The 12827-nt window shown below is 36.6% G+C and overlaps 1 protein-coding gene across 6 annotated transcripts in view; it reads left to right on the top strand.

Moving 5' to 3' along the window:
- DMD (dystrophin) overlaps positions 1-12827 on the top strand; it is a 2039779-nt gene that overhangs the window by 385252 nt on the left and 1641700 nt on the right. For all 6 annotated transcript variants that reach the window (XM_055339022.1, XM_055339018.1, XM_055339021.1 and 3 more), the window contains exon 5: positions 10443-10535. In XM_055339022.1, the coding sequence (XP_055194997.1) occupies positions 10443-10535 (93 nt within the window). The remainder of the gene's footprint in view (positions 1-10442; positions 10536-12827) is intronic.

Raw genomic sequence — 12827 nt, 5'->3', positions numbered from 1 at the left:
GAAAAACAATAATGAAAAGTAAATTCAAAATAAAAGACTGAAAAATATAGGTGGGATTACATTCAAAAGCTAGCTCTTTGAATAGATCAACAAAAGAGATAAATCTCTTCTAATCCTAACAAAAGAAAATAAGAAAAGAATGAAAAGTAGAAGAGATTAGTAATGAGAAAGGATGTGTAACCACAGATTCAGAAGAAACTGAGAGAATACTACAAGCAATTCTGTGAAGCTAATTTTGAAAAATCTGGGACATGGATGATTTCCTAGAACAATGCAAATTACTAAAATTGACATAAGAGTAGCAGAAAATTAAACTAGACTAAATTACCTCTGAAAACATTGGTAAGTATTAGAGATCTACCATGGAAATATATGCCAGGATTCTTCACATATGAATTTAACCTAATCCTGAAAGAATAAGTAATTCCTATATTTTAAGGTATTCCAAAGCATATAAGAAGATAAAACCCTGCAATTCCTTTTGTGATGTCAGAATAACCATAGTACCAACAGTCAATAAACATAAAATAAAATAATAAATGTATAAGACAATCTCACTCATGAATATGAATATAAAATTAAATTGTTGAACTATATAAAATTGATTAAACCATATGTGGTAAGTACTCAATAAATGTTATCTATTAGTAGCAAATAGCTCTTAAAATTAAGAAGGAAAAGAAAACCTATAGAAAATGAATAAGCCATATTAACAGTTTACAGATGAAATTGAAATAATCAGTCATACAAAAAGATATTCCAAATGTGCTAGGAATCATGGAAATAAATTAACAAGGCATTATCTTTTCGCTCATCAGACAGGCAAAATGAAAAGGCAAAAACATCTATTGCTGGTAAGAGAGGAGCCTATTCATATACATCGCTGGTTAAAAGACATGCTAAAACCTTTTTATAAAGAAAAACCTACCAAAATTAAAAAAATATGTATGCATTTGGTCTAGTAAACACATTCCTGGGAATAGTTATTATAACAATAAAAACATCAGTTATCTGGGGATGTATATAAAAGTTGTCCATTGCAATATTATATAAAGTAGCAAATTAAAACAAAACAAATATTTCAAGTATAGAAACAAAGTGAATGTCCACTAACATGGGACTGGCTAAATACTCTAGGATACAACCAAACTATTAACTATTATGCAGCCATTAAAATGAATGAATAAAATGGATTATTGTTTGGTAAAAAGCAATAATGAATAGAATCTGAATAATATGCCATTTTTGGTAGAATATAAAACCCTATAGATTTGTGCCACATGCAGTGATCATATGAATAGGAGAAGAATATGAAACTTTTTTTTTTAGGTCAGATTAGGAAAGAAGTCGGGGAAAGAAATAGAGGCAAACAAAACGGAAAAGAGCTTGCTTCAAGAAAGGTGGGAGAGATGCATGTATGAGATCTCATGCATTTGTGTAAAATATATTCATGTGACTATATATAAAGCAATAAAATATTTCTAAAATGAACAAAAGTAGACTATATGTATATATATATATATACACATACACACACACATAAATAAAAAACAGCTCAAAAATTTGCCTATAGTTTGATACTCAAAAAATGGTTATGGTTGTGTTTCTTACAACCCAACTACAGGATGTCAAAATACCCCCTTATGGCAGCTTGACTTGATCAAGTTTGGAACTTTAGAAAGGAATGATGACTGGTACTAATTGCAGTGTGCTAAAAGCCACCTCCTAAGGCATATAAAATAGAGAATATATGAGTGAAACACCATTTATAAACCGTGGTACTCACTCATTATGCTCCAGGGCAAGGACCACCAGTGAAACAGAGGTGGTCCGTGCCATAGTAGGACCTGATGATATAGTGAGTGATACTGGCAATAAAAAAAGTAAACTAACAAAATATAATTTTAAATCAACAAAGTTACATAAATTGGATTGCATCATTGTAACTTTCTATAGACTGCACAAAACTAAGATTTAATACTCTGCTCTTCTGGTTACAGAAAGCTGACAACGGAAATGGCTCTATGGTTATCACCATGTTACTTGTCAAGTTGTAATTAAAGATACAGTATGTTATTATAAAATGCACATTTGTTAGAGCTCAGAATTGGGAAAAAGGCAGTTGTCCCTGAGAAAAATTTAAGCTTCCTTGTATTAGTTTAAGACATCTATAATTGATCTATGTTATCTTTTTTTTAAGATTTATTTATTTATTCATGATAGACACACACACACACACACACACACACACACACAGAGAGAGAGGCGGAGACACAAGCAGAGGGAGAAGCAGGCCCCATGCTGGAAGCCCAACACGGGACTCGATCCCGGGACTCCAGGATCGCACCCTGGGCCAAAGGCAGGTGCCAAACCGCTGAGCCACCCAGGGATCCCCCCCATGCTATCTTTTTTAGGGCCTGTAACAGTTAGCCAACATCTGCACAACTTTTCTGCTACTATTGCCTCTCTACTTCATTAACTCCTCCCTATCAGTCAGTTCCTTATATGAATTGAGAATTAAGTATTCTTCATAATCCTGTCCCAGATTGTTTAACAATTTCACCCCATGCCACATTGTCCCTGAACCCAATACTTCTAATTCTCAATCAGGCAATATCCTTTACTCTATCCCCATATCTTTAGGCATGTGGGATCTTCATGGCAGGCCTCCACCTGCCACATTCTTTCTTCCAGCCTTCATGTTCCTTCCTTCACAGATTCAATCAATATTGAATATTTTGTCAAATGCTTTCTCTGCATCTATTGAGAGGATAATATGGTTGTTTTTTCTCTTGTTGATGTGATCTATCACCTTGATTGTTTTACAAGTGTTGAACCACCCTTGCATCCTGGGGATAAATCCTACTTGGTCATGGTAAATAATCTTCTTCATTTACTGCTTGATCCTATTGGCTAGTATCTTGTTGAGAATTTTTGCATGTGTGTTCATCAGGGATATTGGTCTATAAATTCTCCTTTTTGGTGGGGTCTTTGTCTGATTTTGGAATCAAGGTAATGCTGGCCTCATAAAGCGAGTTTGGAAGTATTCCATCCCCTTCTATCCTTCAAAACAGCGTTAGTAGAATAGGTATTGTTTCTTCTTCAAACTTTTGATAGAATTCCCCTGGGAAGCCATCTGGCCCTGGACTTTTGTGTCTTGGGAGATTTTTGATGACCACTTCAATTTCTTTGCTGGTTATTGACCTTTTCAGGTTTCTGTTTCTTCCTGTTACAGTTTTGGTAATTTGTGGTTTTCCTGAAATGCATCCATTTCTTCTACATTGCCTAATTTGTTGGCATATCGCTGCTCCTAATATGTTTTAAAAATCGTTTGTATTTCCTTCGTATTGGTTGTGACCTTTCCTCTTTCATTTGTGAATTTATTAGAGTCTTTCCTCTTTTGTTTTTAATAAGGTTGGCTAATGGTTTACCTATCTTATTAATTCTTTCAAAGAACCAACTCCTGGTTTTGTTGATCTGCTCTATAGTACTTCTAGTCTCTATTTCATTGAGTTCTGTTCGAATCTTTATTGCCTCTCTTCTGCTTGGTGTAGGTTTTACTTGCTGTTGTTTCTCCAATTCATTTATATGTGAGGTTAGCTTGTATATTTGAGTTTTTTCCAATTTTTCAAGAGAGGCTTGTATTGCAATATATTTCCCTCTTAGGACTGCTTTTGCCATATCCCAAAGATTTTTAACAGTTGCATCTTCATTTTCATTAGTTTCCATGAATCTTTTTAATTGTCTAATTTCCTGGTTGACCCATTCATCTTTTAGTAGGATGCTCTTTAACCTTCATTTGTTTGAGTTTCTTCCAAATTTGTTCTTGTGATTGAATTCTAGTTTCAAAGCATTGTGGTCTGAGAATATGCAGGGGACGATCTTAATCTTTTGGTATTGTTTGAGACCTGATTTGTGACCCAGTGTGTGGTCTATTCTGGAGAAAGTTCCATGTTCACTTGAGAAGAATGTGTATTCAGTTGCATTCAGATGGAAAGTTCTGTGTATATCTGTGAAATCTATTTGGTTCAGTGTATCATTTAAGGGCCTTGTTTATTTGGTGATGTTCCGCTTAGAAGTACCTGTCATTTGCTGAAAGTGCCGTGTTGAACTCTCCTACTATTAGTGTATTATTTATCTATCTCTACTTTATTAATTGATTGATATACTTGGCAGCTCCCACATTAGGGGCATAAATATTCATGATTGTTAGGTCTTCTTGCTGGATAGACCCTTTAAGTGTGATATAGTGTCCCTCTTCATCTCTTACTACAGTCTTTGTGACAAACTTTAATTTATCTGACATGAGGATTGCTACTCCAGCTTTTTTTTGAGGACCATTTGAATGGTAAATGGTTCTCCACCCCTTCATTTTCAGGCTGGAGGTGTCTTTAGGTCTCAAATGTCTCTTGTAGACAGCAAATAGATGGGTCTTGCTTTTTTATACAGTCTGAAACCCTGTGTCTTTTGATGGGGTCATTTAACCCATTCACATTCAGAGTAACTATTGAAAGATATGAATTTAGGGTCATCGAATTACCTATTCAGTTCCTGTTTTTGTGGATTGTGTCTTTGGGCTTCCTTTCTTTTACAGGGTTCCCCTTAATATTTCTTGCAGAGCCTGTTTGGTGGTCTCATATTCCTTCAGTTTCTGCCTATCTTGGAAGCTCTTTATCTCTCCTTCCATTTTGAATGAGAGCCTTGCTGGATAAAGTATTCTTGGCTGCATGTTCTTCTCGTTTAGTACCCTGAATATATCCTGCCAGCCCTTTCTGGCCTGCCAGGTCACTGTGGAGAGTTCTGTGTTAATCTGATATTTCTCCCCATTAAAGTTAAGAATCTCTTGTCTTGCACTGCTTCAAGAATTTTCTCTTTATCTTTGAAATTTGCAAGTTTCACTATTAAATGTTGAGGTATTGAATGGTTTTTATTGATTTTTTAGGGGTCCTCTCAGTCTCTTGGATCTAAATTTTTTATTTATTTATTTATTTATGATAGTCACACAGAGAGAGAGGCAGAGAGGCAGAGACACAGGCAGAGGGAGAAGCAGGCCCCATGCACCGGGAGCCTGACGTGGGACTCGATCCCGGGTCTCCAGGATCGCGCCCTGGGCCAAAGGCAGGCGCCAAACCACTGCGCCACCCAGGGATCCCAGTCTCTTGGATCTAAATGTCTGTTTCCTTCCCCAGATTTGGGAAGTTCTCAGCTATGATTTGTTCAAATATGCTTTGTGGTCCTCTCTCTCTCTCTCTGTCTCTTCTGGAATCCCAATTAGATGTATATTCTTCCTTCTCAAGCTATCATTTATTTCCTTAACCCTTTATCAAGTGGTTTTAATTATTTTTCTCTTTTTCCTCAGCTTCCTTCCTTACCATCAGTTTGTTGTCTATGTCACTCACTCTCTCTTCCACCTCATTAACCCTAGCAGTTAAAACATCCAGTTTGGATTGCATCTCATTTAATCTATTTTTAATTTTGGCCTGATTAGATCTCAATTCTGCTGTAACAAAGTCTCTAGAGTCCTTTATGTTTTTTTCCAGAGCCACCAATAACTTTATAATTGTACTTCTGAATTGATTTTTCTGACATCATATTGAAATCCAAATTCTGTAACTCTGTGGCAGAAAGTACTGTTTCTGGTTCTTTCTTTTCTGGTGAATTCTTCCTTCTAGTCATTTTGTCCAGTGCAGAGTGGCTGTTTAGGCGGGCTGAGGCAAAAATATCAACCACGACCCAAGTAAAATATACACTAGATGATTCTGAAGATGTTAGAGACCAGAAAATAAAAGAAAAAGAAGAACAGAACAAAATAAAAGGACCACTAAAGTGAAAAACAGATTTTAAAACAAAGTAGTAAAAATAAAAAGCCAAAAACAAAGAAGAAGAAAAAGAAAAAGAAAAAAAAAAGTAAAGAAAAGAGGAAAAAGATAAATAAAAGGGGGGATGGTGGTGGTGAGGAAATGGTAGTGGAGAGAGAATATAGTCTACCTGAGGGGTCCTAGAGGGTGATCTTCTTGGTTCTGAGTGTATTTTGTCCTGTATGTTAGAAGATGCTTAACCCCAAATTTATATAAACCAGAAATACTTATATAAAGCCCCAACACTGACCACCAAAACATAAACAAGATAAAAGAGGAGGAAAGAATGGGAGGAAGAGAGAATTTAATCTCACAGAATGCCAACAGGGTGTTCCATTTGGTTCTGGGTGTATGCTGGTCGTGTTTTAGAAGGTACTAACTTCCACCACTGTAAAACAAAATGAGGCAGGAAAAACAAAAAACAAAAGCCCATATGCCGTATATCTACCAAAATTAAATTGAATACATTGAAGGGAATCCAGAAGTGAAAAATATATCTAAGACATGTCATTGTAGAAATATGTAAGTCAAAAAGGAAAAAAAACTTGAAAATGAAGAGCTGGTAATATATTGTAGTTAAGGTGGAAAAAAAGAAAAAATATTGGAAATTTTTAATCTGATATAAAAATGAGTCATAATGGAAAAAGAAAAAGAAGTAAAAAAGGACTCTCTAGTTCTATATACTATTTTCCCTTAGTCCTATAGCTTTCCAGCACTTCTTGGTCAAGAACTTGCTCTTACCCTGTTCTTCCAGCTGGTCTTCTGGGGGAGGGTCTGTTGTGCTGGTTCTCAGGGCCTGGGCCGAGATGCCCCACCCCCTGCTGGGTGCCTGGCTCAGTGGGAGCTGTTTACCCCATGAGGCCTTTGTTCCCTGGCGGCCCTGCCTCTCCCAGGCACAGAGTGATACAAGGAGGAAAAGCAACGCTGGCCACCGCTAGATTTCCAGATCTGGAGTCGAGCTTCCGGTGAGTAAGTAAAGCAGTCTCCCGGTCCTCACTGGCCTAGATGCTCCCAGGGCCAGCATGGGTGCACTGATCTGCACAGCTTGTGGGGTGCCAGGAAAGTTCTTGCTGTCCTGCACCCTCCTTGCTTCCTCCTGTCCCGGGGGGAATGCAGGATCGACAGCTTTGTCCACTTGGGCACCCTGGGATCTGGGGCCCGTGCTGCTGGACCCGTGCCTACGGGGACCATCTCTCCCAAAGGGAACAGGGTACAGCCACCTCCCTCCGGAGCCAGCCTGCCTAACCAACTGGCTTCTCCCAAATGCCCCGGAGGGTTGCAGTTCTCCAGCCCTTTACCTTTAACAGACCCAGTTTGCGGTGAGCTTTCCCCTGCAAGCCCCTCCTCTTTTAGTGACTCTGGGAATCTTGAGGCTTCATTGTCCCTTCTGTGATTCTGCCCAATTTCCCTGCTAAGCATTTTTCTGTCAGGGAAAACTCTGGTGCGGACTTTTAAAGTTCCCACTTCTCTAGGGCTCGGCTTTCCTGCCCCGGAGGCTCTCCCCGCTCCGCTTTAACCTGGCTACTCGTGGTTCCCCTCCCCCATTTTATTCTTTTTTTCCCCCCACCTTCCCACCTTGTTAGGGGCAAAAACTTTTCTCTCTGTAGCATTCCAGCTGTCCTCTCTTAAAATCTCAGGTTAAATTCATAGATGTTCAGGATGTTTTGAAAGTTATTTAGGTGTTTGTGGGGCCAGGTGAGTTGAGGACCCCTACTCTTCCACCATCGTCAACATGTAATATCTTATAATGGCAGTATTACTTTGACTTTGCTCTATCCAAGAAAGTCAAAGTCTTTATGTTAACTAGTTTTCAGGACTTCCATTTATCCACTCCTCACCTGAACCTTAGTGAAATGTCCATTTACATACTACTTCAGGCTGACTCCGCTGTGAAGTCCATATGGTACCAATCCTCACATCTAATCTATTGCATAGCTCAGTAATATCCTCTACTATAAAATGTATTTGGAATTAAACTATGGATTTATACTTTGATCGTCTATCCTTATTCAAGTGATTCTACATTCTTTTCTGTATTCTTTATTTGTTTTAAGCCATTATACCAATAATGTTTATATAGTTGGGATACAAAAATAAATTTGAATATTTGATTATCCATTGGACCTATAAGTAACTTTATAGAAGGCATAATTGGGAGTGATTTAGCAATTATACCAAATGGTAGCCTTTTTATTGTTTTCACCTGGATTTCCCAGACAGCTTCGTATTTTCAAGTTGTGATTAATAACATCTAGAAAATTTAGATGAATAATAAGGAATATAATTTATCATTGAGTGATAGAATGGTGGACCCTTCTTACTGAAGGAAGGAACTAATGGAAAAGACAGGTTGGAGTGACATGTAGACCAGTAAGGGTTTGGAGCCTTAGAAAATGAAAGGTTTAATCAAAATGACTCTTGGCTATTTAGAGAACATATCCATGGGAAGATGAGGATTAGGCAAGTCTCTCAGGTTGCTGCCCTTAGGGTAAGAAAAAATGGTAGGATCCTGGAGGCAGCCAAAAGAAATTCAACCAAAAGGATCAGTGAGCCAAGAATGGTAAATTGGGAAAGAAATATGAGTTAATTCTTAACCCTCACTCCTGCTCTGACAGTTTCACATCCACTCTACAGACCTTAATCTGAAGTTGCCTATTTACTTTACTGTGATATTTTCTCCTTTTAAAGTATCCCTGGATGTCCATTTCTTAGTTAATCTTTTTATTTTGAGATAATTGCAAATTCACATATAGTTGTAAGAAATAATACAGAGAGATCCTGTGTTCCTTTAGCCAAGCTTTACCCCAATGGTGTTATACTGTAAAATTGTACGATGATATCACTACACATATCAACATCGATACAAGCCACCAATAGTATTTTTATTTATTTATTTATTTATTTATTTATTTATTTATTTATTTATTTATTTATTTATTTATTTATTTTAGTATTCATATTACTTGAGTTTTACTTGCACTCAAGTATGCATGGACAGGTGCTTTAAACTCTGTACATTTTCACCTCTGTGCATGTGTGTCTCTACCATCACAGACAAAATGTAGAACAGATTCATCACCACAAGGATCCACCACTATGCCATTTTAGAACCACATCCACCTACCCCACTCCCTCACCCTGATCTCTGGTATCAATTGCTTTAACTTTGTGTATTCAAAACTGTTATAGTTAATCATTGTATCTGAAACCCTTTGAGATTTGCCTTGTTTTTTCAACTCAGCATAATTCCTATGAGATTTACCCAAGTTGCTGCATTTATCAACAGTTTATTTTCATTGCAGAGTGGGATTCCATGGTATGGATGTACTATAGCTTGTTTAACCTTTCACCCCTGAAGAATAACTGGGCTGTTCTCCCAGATGGCTGTGTTTGACCATTACAAATAAAGCTGATATGAACATGTACACATAGGGTTTTGTATAAATATAAGTTTTCATTGCTTTGGGATAAATGCCCAAGAGCCCAATTGCTGGATTGTATGCTAAGCCCATGCTGAGTTTTTTTTAAAAGACTTATTTATTTATTTATTTATTTATTTATTTATTTATTCATTCATGAGAGACACAGAGAGAGAAAGGCAGAGACATAGGCAGAGGGAGAAGCAGGCTCCTCAAGGGGAGCCCAATGTGGGACTTGATCCCGAAACTCTGAGACCACACCCTGAGCCAAAGGCAGATGCTCAGTCGCTGAGCCACCCATGTGTCCCCCATGCTAAGTTTTGCAAGAAAGGACCAAAATGTTTTCCAGGCACTCTGGTCTGTACTATTTACATTTTCCCCAGCAATGCATGAGTGATCCAGTTTGTCCATATCCTCACTGGCATTTGATGTTGTCACTATTTAAAAATTTTAGCCATTATGATAAGTGCGTAGAGCTAGCTCATTGTGGTTATAATTTGCTTTTTCCTAATGGCTAATAATGTTGAACATCTCTTCATTCACCTATTTTATTTGCCTGATGCTTATGTTTATCCTGACTCCACCTAAAAATATTAGGAACATAAAGGACAGGAGATAGAATTAGCCTTAAAAAAAAAGAGCCTGCCAGATTTTGATCCCCAAACTTAAAGCGAAGAGGGCTCCATTATTTATTAGAGTTCTAATATCTGTTTCTAAAGCAAGGCCATTTTAGTCAAATGCAGTCACCCCTAATTGTAATAGCACTCTTTTGAGCAAGATTAAAGGACTGAGGAAATTTCTTTTTATTGAGTTTCAATTTTGTATTAGGAAGCACATCTTAATTTTAGGCATCCTTTATGAGTTATCATTGTTATACATTTTATTTGAAGATATTCTGATTGGCCTCTTTAATCTGCAGTCATCTGTTTATATACTAAAAGTACATTCATTTCCTATCTCTTTGCAAATGTGTTCAGGGGCACTTGTTTGTTAAAGAGAGTGCATTTACAAATGCATTTTGTTTCATTTTTAGATTATTTTTTAAAAGCTGTAATACTGTTTAGGCTCTGAAAATAGCTAAATGCAATTACCTTCGCATTTTGTTTTCTTCCCAAATAGACATTTTGTCTCTTTCCTTTAAATGTTTTCCCTTTTTCTTTAATAGGTTGATTTAGTGAACATTGGAAGTACTGACATAGTAGATGGAAATCACAAACTGACTCTTGGTTTGATTTGGAATATAATCCTCCACTGGCAGGTAAGAATCCTGATGAATGTTTTCTTGTTGTGAAAAATGTTTCTGATTCTTCCTTTCATTTTTATCCTTGACCTGCAAAACAGACATATATACCTCTGGCAATACAAAGCCCATCTCCATAGCACTGCCTTTTAAATGGGCATAACTGATGTCATTTGAGACGGGAAGGATCAGCAGATTATAAAACAGATTCTAGAACATTTGCAGGAATATTTTTCTAAATTTTACTTCAATGTGTGGAGATGATACAAAAAAGACCAATCTCATCAATAGGTTAATAAAACTATTTTTTCACAAATATATGTCTTTTATAACCCACCTATGCATGAATCTACATAGTTTTGCAATAAACTGTTAATCACTACCAAATGAATGAGACTGTGAATTTTTTGTATTCTCAATATAAATTAATGCCAGTAAAAGATTAGTGGGATATGATTATCTATATATATGTTATACATACAAATTAACTTCATAATCTGATTTGGGAACTGCATTTTTTTTCCGAACACTCAGCAAAAGGTTTTCTGAATGTCTATATATATATTGGACCTCTGCAAAAACAGATCAAAGGTCATTTGGTTTTAGTTAAGAGTATGCGTTTTTTCAGTCAGACCAACATGAACTTAAATTTCAACTCCCCCATTTACCATCTTATAGTGACATTGGGTATAATGAAATCCCCTTTGGGGCTATAATCTCTTGCTGTCAAAACAGAAAAAAATAATAATTAACATGTATATTTCTTGTCAGGATTGAATGAGAGAATATCTGTAAAGCATTCAGTGTAGTACATCATTGTCACCATAGGTGTATCATATGAATAATTTTGATTTCTTGGAGTTTTACACTCATATTTTAAGAATCTGGAGGAAAATTGGGATGTCTGGTCTTTTACTAGCAGTGATTAATTTCTTTATAAAACATATTTTTATATGTAATTTATGTATCATAAATTCACCCATTCTAAGTATAAAATTCAAAATGTATCAACTGGTTTAGTTCTCTTGCCCAGTGCCTCTCAAATTATTTTGAGTAAGGAACAGTTTTCCCCCCCAATCTGTAAAAGCTTTTGGGATTTTTACAGGGTTGTATAATCATAAGAACAATCTAATTTTAGCATACTTCCACCAACCTAAAAACAAATCTTGTCTCTTTATAGTCACTCCCCACTCCAAACCCCAGCACTGGGCAACCATTTATCTGTTCCTATGTCTGTCTTTTTGGATATTTCATGTCAATGAAATGATATAGTAAGTGTTCTTTTATACCTAGTTTCTTTCACTGAACATAGTATTTGAGGTTTATCCTCATTGTAGCAAGTATCTCTACTTCATCTAGTAGGGTTGACTTAACTTGAATTGTACTTTGCTCCTGCTCAGAGTCAGTAGGTAGACCAGAGGTTACCTATTCAACTCTGCAGTTGAAATGAGCCCCATATTGACCCAATTGACTCCCCTACCTTTTTATTCCAAATACTCTGAACAGGCTCAATCCTAATTCATAGCCATATGGGAAGAGATAGAGGACAGCATAGTGGATGACAACAGAAAATAGACCATAAGAACCACAAATGAACCTGAGATTCCCAATTCTGGGCTTTTTCCATATAGCGATGGTATCAAGTGGAACCAGCAAGCCAACACAGGACCCTTCACCAAACTGGTTTACTTGAGAAAAGTACAGTTGCTTTGTCTTGAGAAAAGAACAGTTTTTCCCTCTTTTTCATTGTAAATTATAATAAAACTGAAGCATTACAAAAATGAAATAAAAAGACACACAAATCCCAAGTCATTTTATAATTAAACTCAACAGACATATGTAGGACCTTGTAAAATTGTTGCAGAAGTTTCTAATGGACTATCAATTGATTTGTCTTATGGCGTGGTTACAAATGGTTCATGGAGGGACCCCATCTTGCAGAAGACACTAAAGTTGTGTAGATGGAAAAGTTAGGCATGCACAGAGACCAGAAGGCAATTTTAATTGTATTTTTCATCCAGACTATATTTCATAGACAAACACTTTCTTGTTTTCTCAAAACCCTTTCCAACTCCATCTCAACTCACTGCAATATAGTTTCAAAACTACCCTGATACTTTTTTCATTTGCTTGTGAGCTTGCTCATTTTTAATAATTAACATGTGGAGGGGCTTTCACATTTGGGAATATCAGAAGGAATGCTTTCGTAGTCTTTCCTTGTCTGAGACCTCTCTTATAGTCGTTTGTTGTTTTACTCCTGTGTCCTTGAATCACCATATCCTTGTGATTGCAAGGATGTAGACTCTTCTC

This window comes from Nyctereutes procyonoides, unplaced genomic scaffold, assembly GCF_905146905.1.
Source record: "Nyctereutes procyonoides isolate TBG_1078 unplaced genomic scaffold, NYPRO_anot_genome, whole genome shotgun sequence".
NCBI lineage: Eukaryota > Metazoa > Chordata > Mammalia > Carnivora > Canidae > Nyctereutes > Nyctereutes procyonoides.
The sequence above is the reverse complement of the archived record's forward strand: the minus strand, read 5'-3'. Positions and strand labels throughout refer to the sequence as shown.